Below are 21714 nucleotides of genomic sequence, written 5' to 3'. Positions count from 1 at the left end.
CCTGTCTTGACTCCATTCTAATCCCACCAGTGTGAACAGAGCCTCACATTTAAGATCCTGCATGTTTTGCATGTTTCTTTCTTGACACTAACCCTGAGCTTTTCTTTTCTACTTGCATGCTTCTTTTCCTTCTTGTCCATTGGGCTCATTAGAAGATTGCGAGACGTGGGGGAAAGAAGTTATAGGAGACAGGGTGGGCAGGGAGGGGAGAACCACAAGGACCTGGGCTTTCCTGAGGAGGATGAGGAGGAAGTAAGGGAGGAAGAGGATAGTGAGAAAGTAGTGGAGGAGTCTCAGAGAGCCAGTGGGAACTCAACCAAGAGAGGAAGTAAGGGCTCAATAGAGGAAGAGATCCTGCATGCTGAGAAGGAAACGCATGACCCCGAAGAGCCAGAAGAAAATCACAAAGAGGCTCTGCCAAGGAGGTTGTCAGAGAATGATATCAGGTAACATGTTCATCCTCACTGCACGATCCTCCTAGATAGATAATAGTACTCCTGGGCTTTCCCATCCCATAGTATTTATATTTGCATTTCATTTAAAGAAACACTAATAATAGGAAATGTATGAAAAAAACACAGCTATTCCTTCCTCTTCCTTAACCTCCTCTCCCATTTTATCTCATATTACTATTAAAACTGAGATGTATATGCAAAAAAAATAAAAAATCTGTGTCCTAGAAGATCACCCATGTTTCCGCAGTTATGTGTCTTGCTCTAAGACAACTGGCTGGAGCAGAAGGCTGACAGTGCTGATAGCCCTCCACTGTCAGAAGGCCCGGCCTTACAATTCAGCGTCTTCACTGGGGTATAAGGAACACTCGTTCCCTCATTGTATTCTTTTATAGCCTTGTACTGTTAGGGAAGGCGTTCCCCCCAGCACAACAATGACACTAGGCTGTCACCCTTCTGACAGTGGTGCTGAAACTACCGGCACCATTATCTTTAGCTACAGCTATCTTTGCTCTATTGCTAAGGCAAATAGTAGTGGAGAAAGAGGACATCCCTTCCCCTATGAAGGGCGAAATACGGGAATAGCGCACCATTAATAGAGAGTGCAGCTCTAGGGTTTTTTTAATGCCTTTTAGTGCCCCTATACAGTATATTGCTCCTATATTGTGTCCTTCATACAGTATAATAATATATTAGTGTCCCGGTCCAGTATAGTGCCCCCACTGGAGGTTCAGGCGCCCACAAGAAACTTCCTCCTTGCTTCTGAATAATGATACTGACAGCGGTCAGGAGTTACACTGCTCTCTTGACCGCTGTCCCCTTTTGCACTGAAGTGTTATACTAGCGACAGCAGGGATTGGCAGTGGCCCCACTCATGCTACCCCTTTTGTAGAACGCAGGGTCAGTGCCGATCCCCACTGCACAGTGGAAAAGGGGCAGCAGTTAGGAGATCAGTGATTCAGTGTCATTTTGTAGCAGCAAGGAGCGACCATGGTCCAAGTACAGAGCGCAGATCTCCAGTTATGCTCTCTTATCCCAGTGGTTACTATTTACCAAGGAACAATTTCTCTAAGGTTTGTTTTAGGTTGGTCCTGTTCAACAATACACAGTCACATCTACGATACACAGTCACATCTACCATACACAGTCACATCTACGATACACAGTCACATCTACGATACACAGTCGCATCTACAATACACAGTCGCATCTACAATACACAGTCACATCTACGATACACAGTCACATCTACGATACACAGTCACATCTACAATACACAGTCACATCTACCATACACAGTCACATCTACCATACACAGTCACATGTACGATACACAGTCACATCTACGATACACAGTCACATCTACGATACACAGTCACATGTACGATACACAGTCACATCTACGATACACAGTCACATCTACAATACACAGTCACATCTACGATACACAGTCACATCTATGATACACAGTGCCATCTACAATACACAGTCCCATCTACGATACACAGTCACATCTATGATACACAGTCACATCTACGATACACAGTCACATCTACAATACACAGTCACATCTACGATACACAGTCACATCTACGATACACAGTCACATCTACAATACACAGTCACATCTACAATACACAGTCACATCTACGATACACAGTCACATCTACGATACACAGTCACATCTACAATACACAGTCACATCTACGATACACAGTCACATCTACGATACACAGTCACATCTACAATACACAGTCACATCTACAATACACAGTCACATCTACGATACACAGTCACATCTACGATACACAGTCGCATCTACGATACACAGTCACATCTACGATACACAGTCACATCTACGATACACAGTCACATCTACGATACACAGTCACATCTACGATACACAGTCACATCTACGATACACAGTCACATCTACGATACACAGTCACATCTACGATAAACAGTCCCATCTACGATACACAGACACATCTACAATACACAGTCACAGCTACGATAAACAGTCCCATCTACGATAAACAGTCCCATCTACGATAAACAGTCCCATCTACGATACACAGTCACATCTACAATACACAGTCACAGCTACGATAAACAGTCCCATCTACGATAAACAGTCCCATCTACGATAAACAGTCCCATCTACGATACACAGTCACATCTACAATACACAGTCACATCTACGATACACAATCACATCTACGATACACAATCACATCTACGATAAACAGTCCCATCTACGATACACAGTCACATCTACAATACACAGTCACAGCTACGATAAACAGTCCCATCTACGATAAACAGTCCCATCTACGATAAACAGTCCCATCTACGATACACAGTCACATCTACAATACACAGTCACATCTACGATACACAATCACATCTACGATACACAATCACATCTACGATACACAGTCACATCTACGATACACAGTACCATCTACGATACACAGTCACATCTACGATACACAGTCACATCTACGATACACAGTCACATCTACGATAAACAGTCACATCTACGATACACAGTCACATCTACGATACACAGTCCCATCTACGATAAACAGTCCCATCTACGATACACAGTCCCATCTACGATACACAGTCACAGCTACGATACACAGTCACATCTACGATAAACAGTCCCATCTACGATACACAGTCACATCTACAATACACAGTCACAGCTACGATACACAGTCACATATACAATACACAATCACATATACAATACACAATCACATCTACGATACACAGTCACATCTACGATACACAGTCACATCTACGATACACAGTCACATGTACAATACACAGTCACATGTACAATACACAGTCACATCTATGATACACAGTCACATGTACAATACACAGTCGCATCTACAATACACAGTCACATCTACGATACACAGTCCCATCTACGATACACAGTCACATCTACGATACACAGTCACATCTATGATACACAGTCACATCTACAATACACAGTCACATGTACAATACACAGTCGCATCTACAATACACAGTCACATCTACAATACACAGTCACAGCTACGATACACAGTCACATATACAATACACAATCACATATACGATACACAATCACATCTACGATACACAGTCACATCTACGATACACAGTCACATCTACGATACACAGTCACATCTACGATACACAGTCACATCTACCATACACAGTCACAGCTACCATACACAATCACATCTACGATACACAGTCGCATCTACAATACACAGTCACATCTACGATACACAGTCGCATCTACAATACACAGTCACATCTACGATACACAGTCACATCTACGATACACAGTCACATGTACAATACACAGTCACATCTACCATACACAGTCACAGCTACCATACACAATCACATCTACGATACACAGTCGCATCTACAATACACAGTCACATCTACGATACACAGTCGCATCTACAATACACAGTCACAGCTACGATACACAGTCACATCTACGATACACAGTCACATCTACGATACACAGTCACATATACAATACACAATCACATCTCCGCTCTCTCAGAATTAATTCATTATGTTTTCATACAATAGTTTTCTATTGAAATCCCCTGACAAACACTGACCCATTTTCAGACAGGGACAGAACAATTAAGTTTTCCGCCCTGATTTCACCATGCTGGTAAATAACACATGGCATCTATCTGTTCCACATTCATCTGCTATACCCCGGTACAGGAAACTGGTCTCCGTCCAGCAGACAGGTGCATTGTTATTTACTGGCATTACCTAATGATTCAGGTACATTTTGTATCCAGCATTCATTGATATGCAAATTATTTCCTAAGACAATATGTAAATCACTTAGCTGGAAATGCCGCCCACTTCTATGGCTCAGCTTGTGCACATTTACATGAGAACATCAATGACCTGAGATAATATCTTGTAGCATGTTCTGGCGTTGTGCACCAAGCTGTAGCGTATTCTCGGCTTGCTAGGTCTTGAGTTTAGACTCTCATCTCCTACGTCCTCCAATTCTCATAAATTGACTATAAACAGCCTGGTCTCACCATTCCATCAGATCATTCCTCCTTAAAGGCAAAGAGTCAGATTTAGTAATGACATTGTGGTGCAATTTGCCCCCAAAACCTGGCACTCATGCCTTGCACCACATGGCGCTTTAGTAGTTAGTTCTTGCTTCATGTGGCCTCTAAGAAAAGATGCAACTCGTGCTCAACATTTTTGAGCATATGGGAAAAACGCTACGATTTCCAATACCGTTGCAATTTAGGAAATCGCAGCATGTCAATTATACCTACGGAAACGCCGTCAATTTCCCTATAGGTGTAATAGAAGTACAAAGTCGATAGAAAACCTATGCAGAATTTTTTGAAAAACGCTGCGGGAAAAACCACCGCGCGTTGCCGCTGCAGTTTTTCCCACCATTCTATTTCTTTGCAGCCAACACGTGGAGCCTTAGCCTAATCGGGTTCTTCACTTTGGACATTCCCTAGTTGTTAAAAAAAGGTCCCTTGACAATAAACAGGTCCTAAAGTGGCCCCATAGTGGGAACTCCAAGCTGTCATCTTTGTGCAGATCTGGTATTTAGTGTTCAGGTTCCTTGCAGCGCCACTACAGGAGAAATTAGGCATTACACAAAGCCCAGTAAGGTTGTCTGTGTTAGGGTGCGTTCACACGATACAACGTGCAGTGTGATGTGGCACGTATACGGCGTGTGAGAGTTTGCGCGCCATAAAAGCTCCCATTGATTTCAATGGGAGTTAGGATCGTATACGCCGCATTATTTTGCGGCCGTGATTTTGCAAAATAACACGGCGTATACGTGCCACATAACACTGCACGTTACATCGTGTGAACGCACCCTTAGGCGGAAATGGACGCTCTTTGTAGCCAACAGATAAATATCCTGAGCAGAGGACCCCTCTCTATTCCTTCCTTAGTAGGGTACATGGAAATGGGTTTTCCAAACCTGTAATGTCACATTTGTCTGATATACATTTTATTTCCTGACAAACGTCATGTCCGTACTGGTTCGGTTCCTATAGGTGACATGTTTCTGCGGTACGCCGTGCTACTAATAATAATAGACTCCTTACATAGGTAAGTTTATATCAGGGAAGTGTATTAGGTCTCGGGAAAGTCATGTGCGCTCTAGTCATAATAATTTAAAGCCCGTGCTCCCCTTCATGGATGTGAAGTGACAGATGCACACTGGTGCAGTTCCCCGAAGCCTTGTTACCATAGAAGCATAGCTCGCTTACATCATACGTGTCCTGAAACTGCTGCTATCGTTCACTATATCTAGCAAAGGAGAAAAGTTGCAGAAGATGAGGTTAACCCCTATGACTTCCGGCCAGCGAGGAGATCCTCAATGGTCCAATGTCAGAAGTCTCAACCTATTAAATATCACGCCTGGCCTCTAATTCCTACATTCGGGTGGTCGGGTCAAACAGTTTAACACATATACAAAGTCCTATAGTCACTCAATAGTATATGCCGTAATGTGCAAAAGTTTTAGGCACGAGATGGCCAATCCGTAACTATATGTCATACTGTATACAAGTACGCAAAAGCCCCACAGTACAGTTTTATCATATGTAGGTGCAAAAGTTTTTGGTAAGTGGGGAAAAATGCTGCACAGTAAGAATGCATTCAGAAATAGAAGGGTTAATGGTTTATTTGCATCAACTACCAAAATGAAGTGAATGAAGAAAAGAGAAATGTAAATCCATCAATATTCGGTGTGACCATTGCCCTTTGCCTTCCATCAGTTCTTCTCGGTACTTGCAGATAGTTTTTGGCAGAACACGGCAGGGAGGTTGTTCCCGCCATCTTGGAGAACTAAGCACAGATCTACTATGGATGTAGGCTTGCCCCAATCCGTCTGTCTCTTCATGTCATCGCAGACAGACTGGAGGATGATGATGAGATCAGGGCTATATCTGTGGGGGCCATATCATCACTTCCAGGACTCCAAAGGGCAAAGGTCGCACCAAATATTGATGGGATTTACATTTCTGTTTTTTCATTCTCTTCATTTTGTTAATTGACAAAGATAAACTATTAACCCTTCTATTTCTGAAAGCATTCTTACTCTGCGGTACTTTTTCCATACCTGACTAAATCTTTTGCACAGTACTCTGTATATATAGTACTTCAGTAACAGCAGGATCGGCATGATCCCTATTACTCTACTATGGAGTCCAAGGATTTATCATTGATTCGCCTTTCCCTAAGACAAGCCATTGCTGTCTGATCAGTAGGGGTCCGCCCATGGGACCTTGAGAGGCCAAATATGAGACTGGGGTCTCTGGTTGAAACTGTAAGATCCAGCTTAGTATCCAAGTCAGTTCTCCGAAAACATTAAAGGGAGTCTGTCAGCAGTGAACTGGTTATAAACCTAATCCCAGTAACCTGCAGAGAAGATTCTACAGCTTCCAAATGTGCTTTATACTGTATGCAAAAGATAGAAAATATGCTTTACCCAGGAATCTAGAGCTGAGACAGGCCAGGCAAGATACAGGCGGGTTCACACCTGCACCCGTGTCCGCTTTAGGCAATTCCTGCCGGTTTCCATCTTCTGCCCGAGAAACTAGACAGAGGACGGAAACCCGGCATTCAGTTTTCAAACCCATTCACTTCAATGAGTTTGTAAAGTGACCGCCCATAAGCGTTTTGTGCCTTTCTTTTTTTAACCAGACACAAAGTCGGACATGCAGGACTGTGTCCAGTTAAAAAAAAAAAAAAAAGGTTTCGCCGCAGAGAGGCACAACACGCTCACGGGCGGTCACTTTGCAAACTCATTCAAGTGAATGGGTTTGAAAACTGACCGCCGGGTTTCTGTCCCATGTCCAGTTTCTCAGGCAGAAGACGGAAATCCTTTAGGATTGCCTAAAGTGGACACGGGCGCAGGTGTGGACCCGCCATAAGGCATACACAAAGCATTTTCTCCTCATTTACATATGAATAAAACAGCATGTTACTTATTACTGACAGTCTCAGAAGGTCATGTGGACACTAGGGCGCTGCCTAAACTAGTGAGCATTTTCACCTTGTAGGCAGCTAGCGACCTACAAATCGGGGGTGCAGTATTGTGATAAATGCTTTATCCAAATCTGTCCAACTTCTATGACATACTGGAAGTCTGAGAAAAGAATAACCCTTTAAGGACACCGAGTGGTAGAAAGACTCTAAGAATCATAAATCCTACTATTATTAGGTGAAATGGACTAGTGCTGGCGTTGTGGAAAGGTAAGGGCTTTCCCCTGTGTGGACCTTCACGACAAGATGCCCCAAGATCACGTGTCCATTCTTGCCTTGTATTTCCTAGTCTGTAGTAGCCGCACACACTGTCTATTTGGAAGCTTGCATTGGTGTCACCGCATTGTTATACAAGGTCTCCATTACCTTCTGAGACAGAACAAGACATTTATTTTAACAGCTTATAAGTAAAGATTGTCTCACATTTCCAAATCCGTGGAGAACGAGAACCATTATCTTGATTCTCAATATACATTAGTTCTTCATGTCACATACTTCGTTGACATCTGAGATTCCATTCACACGGAGTAACGTGCCGCGTTAATGTGGCCCGTATACGGCGTGTGAGACTTTGAGCGCCGTAAAGCTCCCATTGATTTCAATGGGAGCCTGGATCGTATACGCCGCGTTATTTTGCGGCCGTAACACCCACAAAGGTCAGTTGTTTTACAGGAAGCCAATTTACCTATTAGTATATGTTTGACTTGTGGAAGGAAATTGGAGTGCCCAGAAGAAACCGATCCAAACACTGGTAGAACATGCAAACACGTACATGTTGTCCTTGGTTGGATTCGAACCCAGGACCCAAGGCAACATACCTAGCATCAAAATCTTAATGGCAGAGATCCAACACTTGGGACACCCAAAGATCAGCTGCTTTAGGTAGTAGTGTTATTTGGATGAGCTCTGTTTCCACTGCAATGGCCAACAACATCACATCCATTCACCATGTGGCCTGTTTGCTTAGTCCTATTCAAGTGAATGGAGCTGAGCTGCAATACCAAATACAACCACTGTACAATGAACAGCATCTTGCTTGGTATTCAGTGAAGAGGATGGAGCACTGACTCAAACACTGCGCCTCTCCATACAGCTGACCTGTGGGGATTCTGGCTGTTGAACCGCCACCAAATACGTACTGATGATCTATCCTAAGGATTGGCTATTATTATGTAACTCATGGAAAACACATCAGCAGAGGCTACAACACTTAACACAAGTGTATATAAGATTGTTGTGATACTGAGAAGGAAGTAGCAGGTGTCAATAATCTCTGTGATGAGTTTTCTGAAGTCATGTCTGTCCTATGTGATTTTCTTTCTTCAGTGTTTTCTTATTCCAACATATCAATACTAGAACGTCTTTAAGTCTCCAGCTTATTGAAGTCTGTTTTCCCTAAGTTTCCCTATTTTATCAACTAAAACCTTTGCTTTTCTGTCTTTTCACCCCCCTGTTTTGTGTGCAAACATTATCTGCCAATTGGCTGACAGTGTTTTTACATCCAAAATGCAAAGCAGACAGATGGGCGCCTCGGGGAAGAACATGACAAAAAGTACCAGCATCGGAGGGGATATGTATACATTGGAGAAGAACGATGGTAGCCAGTCCGATACAGCAGTGGGGACAGTGGGTGCCGGCAATAAGAAGAGAAGATCCAGCATCGGCGCCAAAATGGTGGCTATTGTTGGCCTCTCACGGAAAAGCCGAAGTACCTCACAGCTCAGCCAAACAGGTAGGACTCACTTTTAAGTCACTTTTTTTTAAGCGAAATTGTTTTACAGCTGCTTTTTATATTTTACTGCTAAATTCACATCCACAAAAGATTCTCCAATGGAGAAACCACCAGAAATTGGCTGATAATAGTCCTGTACAGAGGTCTTTCTCTCTCTGCCGCTTTCAGTACAAAAATGGCGGACCCCATGATAGTCTATGGATTGTGCACGGGTAACCACTGTTTTTGCAGACCGGCTCTGATCTGTGCACATATGTGAACTTAGCCTTAACTGAGACTTTAAAGTGTTAAGAGGCAAATATGCCATATGTGAAACTTATCCAGCTGCTCGGGGGCCGGCCCTGTTGGCGGGGGAATGGTATTGAAACCAGCAAGCTCTTAGATTGCATGTATGGGACTGAACTAAAACAATGTCATGGCTAAAAATTACTGTTGCATTGTTAGAGAGTAGAAGTTAATGCTTTGTGATCATCTCTTAGAGAGCAAGGGGTCCCTATAATGTTCTTGCACGGGGGCCTTTTGTTGTTTGTGTCTATCCCTACGGTATTGTTACACGACATACCCGTCCATATAGCATGCTCTACATGTGGAACTTTATGGACCTAACCTATACTAGAGAAGCATTCGTCGACAAGACTGGCCCGTATGATCAGCGATGGGGGAACTATAGTAAATTTAATGCAGTATGAATAACAATCTTGGACATCGCCAAGTAAGGGGGCGTTCACACTATCATTGGATTCTGTCAGCAGTGTCTGTGGCTATTGTCGGTACAAGATTTTAGCAACGGACACTAGCTGGTCTGTCTGAAATTTCCAATCATTTCCATGGGATTTTACCTTTGAGGGGAATCCAATGGTAGTGTGAACCCTACCTAACAATATTACAGGGAGCTGCGCTGTCCCAGATCAGCTGATCTGTAATAGCCCTGGCTCTCAGACCCAGCAGATCTAATATTACAGAGGTGGATCGCCCCTTCAAACTTATTAGATTTTTTTATTATGTTTTTAAATGTTTTGTAAAAATCAGAAAAACATTTTGTTCAAGTGATATTCCTCAGGGGATATAAGGGTTAATGTAAGGTGCACGCGAGCTTGTATGAATGAAGTCATGACAAGGGATCATTTTGATGATGTTAATACATAATGGTTAGAGATGAGCGAGTAGCAGATCGAATACGTCGCTGCCATAGGAATGCGTGTAAGCGGCCGAACACCAAGGGGTTAGGCGCATCAAATATTGGTGTTCAGCCACTTACACGCATTCCTATGGCAGAGAGGTATTTGATCAAATGCTACTCACTCATCTCTAATAATGCTGTATGGTATTTACATAAGAAACAAGTGAGTGAACATTTTTATGGTGGGTCATTAAAAAAATGGGTCCTGGATCTTTTGCTGTTAAAGGGGTTTTCTGGACCCAAATCAATTTTTTCATAGGTATGTGATCTGTGAAGGTTTCGACTCCCAGACCCCCCATAGATCAGCTGTTGTAGCAATCTGCTAGTGGACAAGTAATAGGACCAATGCAGCAGCCCCATCGACTACCTAGTGGTGGTTCTGGGGAATTGCAGCACCGCTTGTGATAATAAAGAATTCATGGCTGGGTTTATAACAAGTCCCTGACCATAGAAAGTTCCTGCATTTATGGTTGTACCCATTGGCAATCGATCAAGACAGAAGAAAATCTTTAAAACCTTGCAGAATTTGTAGCTTCACTCTAGGATTGCAGCTCCTTTGTTCTGGTCCATCGGAGGACCAAAGGAGAGGCTGACCATTTGAGGTTTTCTGTATAAAAGGTCAGAGTTGCGACAAGCTCTTCGGTCCGTTTACTATGGGTGGGGAGATCTTGTAAAATACAGTATGTTATTTAATGTTGACAAGCCTATTAAATGTTACGGTTTCTGTTCCTCTTATAACTCCGCAGGATCTGATTCTCTCGACAGAGCAGGAAATGACAGTAATAATAATAATGAGATCTAAATGACAGCCATTGTTAGCGTGTATACAGGAGGGACTGACAATGTCATATAACAATATAATGTGCCTTCACCCTCCTCCACCCTCATCCGATGCTAAACAACACGTCAGTCATAGAGGAAGGCGACATACACAATGACATTAACTAGGAGCCAAGACTATAGCGTGGATATCCATGCCATGTAAAATAACTTTATATGGCACCATGAGGGGTTGTTATTTCCTTGTGCCAAATAGCAGTGAATGGGGACGTGGTGACCATAAACCACACACATAGTAGGTGTATACTGTATATACCCTGAAGGCCAGGCATAGAGGCTGCTTAGAGCCTTGTATCTTGTTGCATATGTTGCAGCTCATAGAGTAAAAGCAAACTGAGGTGTAACTATGGGGTCACATCCAGACCCCTATTTTCTATCCTTCATTGTATCGGACACTGGGATGTTGTACACGTGAAATATTGCAGAAACTCACAGCTCTTATCTGCCGAGCAAAACAGAAACCTCTTCAGAGTTTATATTTTATAGTCTGTGCCAATAAAGAGCATGAAACATTGAAGAGTAAGAGAGTTACTTTCGGCTCGGCCCTCGGTCCCACACACATTACCAGAGCTGGGATTTGGGGGTTTGTTGCATAATCAGAATGGATGGTCCTAGTCTGAGGAGCAGAATAGAAGAGGCACCAACAAAGCGTTATTATTTCATGAGCCGCGCTCCTGTTACATTTACGGAGAAGAGATTGTGGCCCATTTTCAGGAGTTCGGGAAAGACAGCGACGTGGATGGTGTCAAAAACCTGGATATGGTCGGTGCAGTTTCCATGTATGATATGTGTATATACAGGTCAATAATATGCACAATACCAGTACATTTATAGGGGATCTATAAGTAGGTCATTTCCGCATTTTGGACAAGCACTCATTTGGCCTACAGCAGTACCTCGAGCCTTCTTCTTCCCTTAGGCTGCATGCACACGGAGTTACGCCGGGTTTGTAAAAATACTCTTTCTCAGCCGTACACACGAGCGCTGCGGACGGCTCCCGAACACTTCCCATTCGCTTCAATGGGAGCGCTCGTAATGCCGGCGTTACTCTGTGTGCATGCAGCCTTACATAGATAGACATGTAATCTTAATACATGCCAGACACCTCTGCCGGTGACTTTTTCTCCATTTGAACAATGGATTTGGTATGTTTATATCCATCTTGTCCAACCCTTTATCTGCCATCTGCCGGGTCACCCCCAATCACATTAGCCCTGACATTTATTGTGTATGGATGCTGTAAGAATAATTACCAACATACTATATGATCGGATAGTCTTGTGAGAATAGTGCTTGTGTGTGGTGCAAAAAATTTGGGACAAAGGCATACAACCCTTCGTAACATCACTATGTCCCTTTTGAATGTCACTACGTCCCCTTTAGGCACTTTAGGCCCCCTTTTCCGTAGTGACCAGCACACAAGGAGCTTAAATCACATATAATATGACTATTACTTTGTTGGCCCTGAAGAATTGCTTGCACCCTTTGGTTTTTTTGGAGAAAGTTGCCAAGTATGTCTTTATGGGGATCACATAATGCCCCCTGCACTTCTAGTTTGCCAACAGGAGTCATTTAGAGGCAGTATACACTTTTGGAGCTTGTATATGATACTTATGGACCCGTAAACAACACATTAAAGATGCAAAAGCACGTTCTTAGCCCCTCCATATTGGGGTACCTAATGCCCTAACATAAAGGGGTCTGTCCTGGTGAGATATGACTTAAGAGGATAGTGATAGCTACTTAGAAGGAGGGAATGTGATGTATTTGATAGAGGCCTGAAGTAGATGTCCATGTGCTATAAGAAGAAGCTTCATTTATTCTCATTACTGTAATAAGATCCTTTCATCTTTGTAGAAATTTCAGATTTGTGTAATTTTTCTTCATTTTCTGTAGCCCATAAATATTTCACTTACTTTAGTGGTCACACTTTGTACTTGGGCTAATGCTCATACATTCGGGACATTATATCTTAAATTGACGTTTATCAAGATGGAGTATATTGCACTTTCTGGGATCGGTGCTGAACTATATCTCCCATGATGCCCTGATACGGCTAATGGTGAATCGTCAGCTGGTATTGTTACATCCCGTAATGATCTGTCAACTTCTGCCGTACACAGACTGCAATTCCTGGACTGCATTCCCCATATGATCATCAATCTGTGCAAGAACCACAATCTCATAATGTTTCGCTTCCATACTTCAACATTCCTATATAACCCTGCAGTTACTTATCTGCAGGGCAGAGCCAACGCCACACTGCATAGAAGGAAGAAAGACTTGTGCTGAATAACAGGGCTATAGGGGAAAGATGAAAATATACAGCCACAGTACAGCAGAAGGTTACTAAGATCTATATAATTACCCCAGGGCTCTTCCAGTATTTAATATAAATGGGACAGTGACATGTGGCATCCCAATAATATCATCATTCAATGCCTAAAAAGTGCTGCCAACAGACTAAATAACAAAGGAGTCTAGAAAACAGTGCCTCTGTGTCACTGAGGGCCCCGATAACAGTGCCACTGAGGGCCCAGATAACAGTGCCACTGAGGGCCCAGATAACAGTGCCACTGAGGGCCCCGATAACAGTGTCACTGAGTGCCCCGATAAGAGTGCCACTGAGGGCCGCCGATAACAGTGTCACTGAGGGCCCAGATAATAGTGTCACTGTGTGCCCAGATAACAATGTCACTGAGTGCCCAGATAACAGTGTCACTGAGTGCCCCAGATAACAGTGTCACTGAGGGCCCAGATAACACTACTACTCAGTGCTCAGATAACAGCACTACTCAGTGCTCAGATAAAACTACTACTCAGTGCCCAGATAACACTACTACTCAGTGCCCAGATAACAGCACTACTCAGTGCTCAGCTAACAGTACTACTCAGTGCCCAGATAACAGCACTACTCAGTGCTCAGATAACAGTACTACTCAGTGCTCAGATAACAGTACTACTCAGTGCTCAGATAACAGTACTGCTCAGTGCTCAGATAACAGTACTACTCAGTGCTCAGATAACAGTACTGCTCAGTGCTCAGATAACAGTACAACTCAGTGCCCAGATAACAGCACTACTCCGTTCTCAGATAACCGTTCTACTCAGTGCTCAGATAACAGTACTACTCAGTGCTCAGATAACAGTACAACTCAGTGCCCAGATAACAGCACTACTCCGTTCTCAGATAACCGTACTACTCAGTGCCCAGATGACAGCACTACTTAGTGCCCAGATAACAGTACTACTCAGTGGTCAGATAAAAGTACTACTCAGTGCTCAGATAATAGCACTACTCAGTGCCCAGATAACAGTACTACTCAGTGCCCCGATAGCAGTACTACCCAGTGATCAGATAACAGTACTACCCAGTGCTCAGATAACAGCACTACTCAGTGCCCAGATAACAGCACTACTCAGTGCCCAGATAACAGTACTACCCAGTGCCCAGATAACAGCATTACTCAGTGCTCAGATAACAGCACTACTCAGTGCTCAGATAAAACTACTACTCAGTGCCCAGATAACAGTACTACTCAGTGCTCAGATAACAGTACTACTCAGTGCTCAGATAACACTACTACTCAGTGCCCAGATAACAGTACTACTCAGTGCTCAGCTAACAGTACTACTGAGTGCTCAGATAACACTACTACTCAGTGCCCAGATAACAGTACTACTCAGTGCTCAGATAACAGTACTACTCAGTGCCCAGATAACAGCACTACTCAGTGCTCAGATAACAGTACTACTCAGTGCTCAGATAACAGTACTACTCAGTGCTCAGATAACAGTACTACTCAGTGCTCAGATAACAGTACTGCTCAGTGCTCAGATAACAGTACAACTCAGTGCCCAGATAACAGCACTACTCCGTTCTCAGATAACCCTTCTACTCAGTGCTCAGATAACAGTACTACTCAGTGCCCAGATAACAGCACTACTCCGTTCTCAGATAACCGTACTACTCAGTGCCCAGATGACAGCACTACTTAGTGCCCAGATAACAGTACTACTCAGTGGTCAGATAAAAGTACTACTCAGTGCTCAGATAATAGCACTACTCAGTGCCCAGATAACAGTACTACTCAGTGCCCCGATAGCAGTACTACCCAGTGATCAGATAACAGTACTACCCAGTGCTCAGATAACAGCACTACTCAGTGCCCAGATAACAGCACTACTCAGTGCCCAGATAACAGTACTACCCAGTGCCCAGATAACAGCATTACTCAGTGCTCAGATAACAGTACTACTCAGTGCTCAGATAACACTACTACTCAGTGCCCAGATAACAGTACTACCCAGTGCTCAGATAACAGTACTACTGAGTGCTCAGCTAACAGTACTACTCAGTGCTCAGATAACACTACTACTCAGTGCCCAGATAACACTACTACTCAGTGCCCAGATGACAGCACTACTTAGTGCCCAGATAACAGTACTACTCAGTGGTCAGATAAAAGTACTACTCAGTGCTCAGATAATAGCACTACTCAGTGCCCAGATAACAGTACTACTCAGTGCCCCGATAGCAGTACTACTCAGTGCCCAGATAATAGTACTACTCAGTGCTCAGATAACAGTACTACTCAGTGCTCAGATAACAGTACTACTCAGTGCTCAGATAACAGTACTACCCAGTGATCAGATAACAGTACTACCCAGTGCTCAGATAACAGCACTACTCAGTGCCCAGATAACAGCACTACTCAGTGCCCAGATAACAGTACTACCCAGTGCCCAGATAACAGCATTACTCAGTGCTCAGATAACAGTACTACTCAGTGCTCAGATAACACTACTACTCAGTGCCCAGATAACAGCACTACTCAGTGCCCAGATAACAGTACTACCCAGTGCTCAGATAACAGTACTACTGAGTGCTCAGCTACCAGTACTACTCAGTGCTCAGATAACACTACTACTCAGTGCCCAGATAACACTACTACTCAGTGCCCAGATAACAGCACTACTCAGTGCTCAGCTAACAGTACTACTCAGTGCTCAGATAACACTACTACTCAGTGCCCAGATAACAGTACTACTCAGTGCCCAGATAACAGCACTACTCAGTGCTCAGATAACAGCACTACTCAGTGCTCAGATAACACTACTACTCAGTGCCCAGATAACAGCACTACTCAGTGCTCAGATAACAGCACTACTCAGTGCCCAGATAACACTACTACTCAGTGCCCAGATAACAGCACTACTCAGTGCTCAGATAACAGCACTACTCAGTGCTCAGTTAACAGTACTACTCAGTGCTCAGATAACACTACTACTCAGTGCCCAGATAACAGTACTACTCAGTGCTCAGATAACAGTACTACTCAGTGCTCAGATAACACTACTACTCATTGCCCAGATAACAGCACTACTCAGTGCCCAGATAACAGTACTACTGAGTGCTCAGCTAACAGTACTACTCAGTGCTCAGATAACACTACTACTCAGTGCCCAGATAACACTACTACTCAGTGCCCAGATAACAGCACTACTCAGTGCTCAGATAACAGCACTACTCAGTGCTCAGCTAACAGTACTACTCAGTGCTCAGGTAACAGTACTGCTCAGTGCTCAGATAACAGTACAACTCAGTGCCCAGATAACAGCACTACTCCGTTCTCAGATAACCGTTCTACTCAGTGCTCAGATAACAGTACTACCCAGTGCTCAGTTAACAGCATTACTCAGTGCTCAGATAACAGTACTACTCAGTGCTCAGATAACAGCACTACTCAGTGCTCAGATAACACTACTACTCAGTGCCCAGATAACAGCACTACTCAGTGCTCAGATAACAGCACTACTCAGTGCCCAGATAACACTACTACTCAGTGCCCAGATAACAGCAATACTCAGTGCTCAGATAACAGCACTACTCAGTGCTCAGTTAACAGTACTACTCAGTGCTCAGATAACACTACTACTCAGTGCCCAGATAACAGTACTACTCAGTGCTCAGATAACAGTACTACTCAGTGCTCAGATAACAGTACTACTCAGTGCTCAGATAACACTACTACTCAGTGCCCAGATAACAGCACTACTCAGTGCTCAGTTAACAGTACTACTCAGTGCTCAGATAACACTACTACTCAGTGCCCAGATAACAGTACTACTCAGTGCTCAGATAACAGTACTACTCAGTGCTCTGATAACAGTACTACTCATTGCCCAGATAACAGCACTACTCAGTGCCCAGATAACAGTACTACTGAGTGCTCAGCTAACAGTACTACTCAGTGCTCAGATAACACTACTACTCAGTGCCCAGATAACACTACTACTCAGTGCCCAGATAACAGCACTACTCAGTGCTCAGATAACAGCACTACTCAGTGCTCAGCTAACAGTACTACTCAGTGCTCAGATAACAGTACTACTCAGTGCTCAGATAACAGTACTGCTCAGTGCTCAGATAACAGTACAACTCAGTGCCCAGATAACAGCACTACTCCGTTCTCAGATAACCGTTCTACTCAGTGCTCAGATAACAGTACTACCCAGTGCTCAGTTAACAGCACTACTCAGTGCTCAGATAACAGTACTACTCAGTGCTCAGATAACAGTATTACCCAGTGATCAGATAACAGTACTACCCAGTGCTCAGATAACAGCACTACTCAGTGCCCAGATAACAGCACTACTCAGTGCCCAGATAACAGCACTACCCAGTGCCCAGATAACAGCATTACTCAGTGCTCAGATAACAGTACTACTCAGTTCTCAGATAACACTACTACTCAGTGCCCAGATAACAGCACTACTCAGTGCCCAGATAACAGTACTACCCAGTGCCCAGATAACAGCACTACTCAGTGCCCAGATAACAGCACTACTCAGTGCTCAGATAACAGTACAACTCAGTGCTCAGATAATAGTACTGCTCAGTGCTCAGATAACAGCACTACTCAGTGCTCAGCTAACAGTACTACTCAGTGCTCAGATAACACTACTACTCAGTGCCCAGATAACAGTACTACTCAGTGCTCAGATAACAGTACTACTCAGTGCTCAGATAACACTACTACTCATTGCCCAGATAACAGCACTACTCAGTGCCCAGATAACAGTACTACTCAGTGCTCAGATAACAGTACTACTGAGTGCTCAGCTAACAGTACTACTCAGTGCTCAGATAACACTACTACTCAGTGCCCAGATAACACTACTACTCAGTGCCCAGATAACAGCACTACTCAGTGCTCAGATAACAGCACTACTCAGTGCTCAGCTAACAGTACTACTCAGTGCTCAGATAACAGTACTACTCAGTGCCCAGATAACACTACTACTCAGTGCCCAGATAACAGCACTACTCAGTGCTCAGATAACAGTACTACTCAGTGCTCAAATAACACTACTACTCAGTGCTCAGATAACAGCACTACTCAGTGCTCAGTTTCAGACTTTAGCTTCTGACGTGTTAAACCTCATATCAGAGACTCCACAGAATAGCCCATCAATTTCAGATTGATGTAGTTCCAGCTCTTAGCACCCCACTGACAATCTGGCTGAGAGGCAAACAGCATTCTGACCACTGCTTCCACTTCATTCTTTATAGCAGTCACGTCACCACATGTATGGTAGTGCCATGCCTGCTCAATCCCACTGACTTGAATGTAACTGAGCAGCAGTACAGACTCTATGGTGTTATGTTTGGTTAGGCAGTGAAGGGGGTGCAGTGCTCAGCGGCGTGCTGTAAACCTATCCACCAGCTGATTTGTGGGGATGCTGGATATCAAACATCCACGGATCTCATATTCAAAGCCTAGCCTAAAGATATATTTACTATCAAAGTCCTTTAATCCCTTCTGTGAATAATCCTAAGGAGTATGGTGGAAACACTAGTATATTTTCCCTTTATAGTCTAGCCCTGGGTAACCTATAGCATTCCTTATTTTAAGATTAGTGATTCATTACCATATTGCTAGGAATACATCAACAATATGATAGAAGAAAATGAACTGTGAGGGTAATGCAGAATTATTTATACTGTACCCCATGCTGTAGGATCTTGGTTGAAAGCCCTTATATACGATGATGCATTGAGTAGAGGTCTGTGGGACTGCATCACTACCATCCTGTACTGTTAGTAAGTATATCTGCCCCATTTCTGAGCTCTGGGACTAAGTATCAAGCTCTAATATAATGCTGTGTAATACATTCTGCTGCACCATTTCTGTAATAGACATTTAGGATTAATTACTGGAAGTAACATTATTGCATTACTGAATTGACCGAACAACACAAAAGAAAATATACCGCTAGCTAGTGCCAGGACACGGAGTCTTATATGTGATCTTTCTCCTCTTCCAATTAAAATTTCATTAAAAATCACCAAATTAGTTCCAAGATTATGAATGTAATAAATGTCAAAATAAAATATCCCTAGTCATTGTGACGGCGAGAAGCAAACAACCAATTCATCATGGCTGCCACACTGGTGTCCTCAAATGCCTTCATCCCAACATCATAAAGTTACCACGTGTTGCATTTTAGAGTTCTGAATAGTAAGTCTGATGCTCCATTATATGGAAAAACTCTGACCTGCAGTGACTGTACTCGCACCTAGGCCCTGGGGTTTTGGATTTTTTTTGGAGAAGAGATTATAATTTGGGGAAATAAAGGTCATGGACAGATCATCCTGAGAATAAAGACATTCAGTTGGTTCGATAAAGAGTTCTTTGGGCTTCTAAAATTAAAACGACTCAGAATTCACCTTGATAAGGTCAAAGCCTTATGACTAATTGACCTATAACCCTGGGTAACTGTTTTCGTCCTAATTAATTAGGCTGAGTGCCAGGCGGTGAAGAAGTTACACCACTCTATGTATTGGTATTCGTTCCTCTCTCAACCAAGAAGTAAATACTGACGCGCTTTTATTTAAGACCACGGGGGTTAAATAGCGGAAGAGAAAGGAAGTGATATAACAACAATGTAAGTTGTTCATATTCATTCCTGATTGGTATGATACATCTCAATCAGACAGAACAAGTCTAAGCAGTGCCATATATAGCCAGCTACTCCCGGTCCTGCATGTTGACCTTGGGGCGCTGTCTTCTGGCAGCAAGCCAAGCATTTGTTTTTCTTGCACCCATACTGGATACAGGCGCCATCTTATCATATAAAATTATACCAGTTTCAAGCATAAGCAACTATATCTAGAATTCAGCTTTTAAGGATAACAATGTTTTTCATACATTACCCACCTTGCCTGCCCGATACTGCCTGGTTGCGAAGCACTTCCAGGTTCTGCTGCGGCCGGTCATCTCTTGTAGCTGGTCCCTATGCCAGCCAGTGACTGGCGGCTTAAGTGATAACTCCTGTATTAAGATGTTAAGACTGGACCTGGAAGGGCAGAGCAGTGGGGGATACATAAGGTGAGTTTAGTGTCCCACCAATCACTAGAGCAGGGGTCTTGAGTGGCCCAGTCATGCAGTGAGGAGTTTAAATGGATTTTGGGGGTCACACATTCACCCCACCACAGCCCTCGATCCCTATAGCCCTGATGGGGCAGCTGAGTACAGCGCCCTAAGACTTCTGCCCAAAGCAAGATTAAGCTTAGGCTCATAGGCTATTTCTATTCTCTGTGTAACAATAAACGGATCTCATAAGATTTTCGGGCCCTTCTCTCGTTAATATCCCCTTAGATATCCATGCAATGTATAAACTAGGCATGATCCATTTACATATCATGAAATCCACCCAGCCATATGGTCCTCATCACTGTAAAAACATGGCCATACTGAACCGATACATTGGCTTAGAACATACAGAATGTTCTAAGAATGTTTTCTCACCCGACGTTCGGATCCAGATGATATCAAACATGTCCTTAAAAATTACATTTCTCTTAACATACTTTGCGTGGGAGGCGCTGATCAAAGCAATGCTTGACGGAGAGCTTTATATGTGGACCTGTCAGGGTGTTTGGCTTTCTGCACATACAGTATGTGAATAGGATTACATGTATGGGAAGAATAAAGTGCTCTGTCATCAGCAGATCCCAAAAAGGGGATTTATATTATGGGTCCATTGCAGTGATGGTCTTAGGATAAACCAATATATAATAAGATACAGAAGGGCACATACCTAGCTAAAATATTATAGGGTGCAATTTATTAACACTTGCATTTCCTGTACCACTTATAATAAAGGCCCCGGCTGGTACTTTCTGCCCCTGAACGATCAAGTGACTCTGGTGGGCGCACTCCCATACGTCAGAATATATCTGGTGTCAGTTACGTATAATAAATATGTCAGGCCAACTTGTCCTTGGCTCGACTCACTCTTGGGCTCTGTCCACGTTCACAGAAGGTGGTAAGTGTGGCACAAGAATGGGCACAATGTGCCAAACATATGCCACTTTATCACCCACCTATGCCAGAAAACTGGCGTAGATGGGTTGATATGTTCCC

The 21714-nt window shown here is 43.4% G+C and overlaps 1 protein-coding gene across 41 annotated transcripts in view; it reads left to right on the top strand.

Moving 5' to 3' along the window:
• Nucleotides 1-21714, top strand: part of RIMS2 (regulating synaptic membrane exocytosis 2) — a 478194-nt gene that overhangs the window by 403512 nt on the left and 52968 nt on the right. For 26 of the 41 annotated variants that reach the window (XM_075270181.1, XM_075270178.1, XM_075270180.1 and 23 more), the window contains 2 exons: nucleotides 153-446; nucleotides 9020-9261. In XM_075270181.1, coding sequence (XP_075126282.1) covers nucleotides 153-446; nucleotides 9020-9261 — 536 coding nt within the window. The remainder of the gene's footprint in view (nucleotides 1-152; nucleotides 447-9019; nucleotides 9262-21714) is intronic. The other 15 variants (XM_075270193.1, XM_075270210.1, XM_075270197.1 and 12 more) reach the window with 3 other exon arrangements.

Source organism: Leptodactylus fuscus, chromosome 4 (assembly GCF_031893055.1).
Source record: "Leptodactylus fuscus isolate aLepFus1 chromosome 4, aLepFus1.hap2, whole genome shotgun sequence".
Classification (NCBI taxonomy): Eukaryota; Metazoa; Chordata; class Amphibia; order Anura; family Leptodactylidae; genus Leptodactylus; species Leptodactylus fuscus.
Note: the sequence above shows the minus strand (reverse complement) of the source record. Positions and strands in the feature narration are given on the sequence as shown.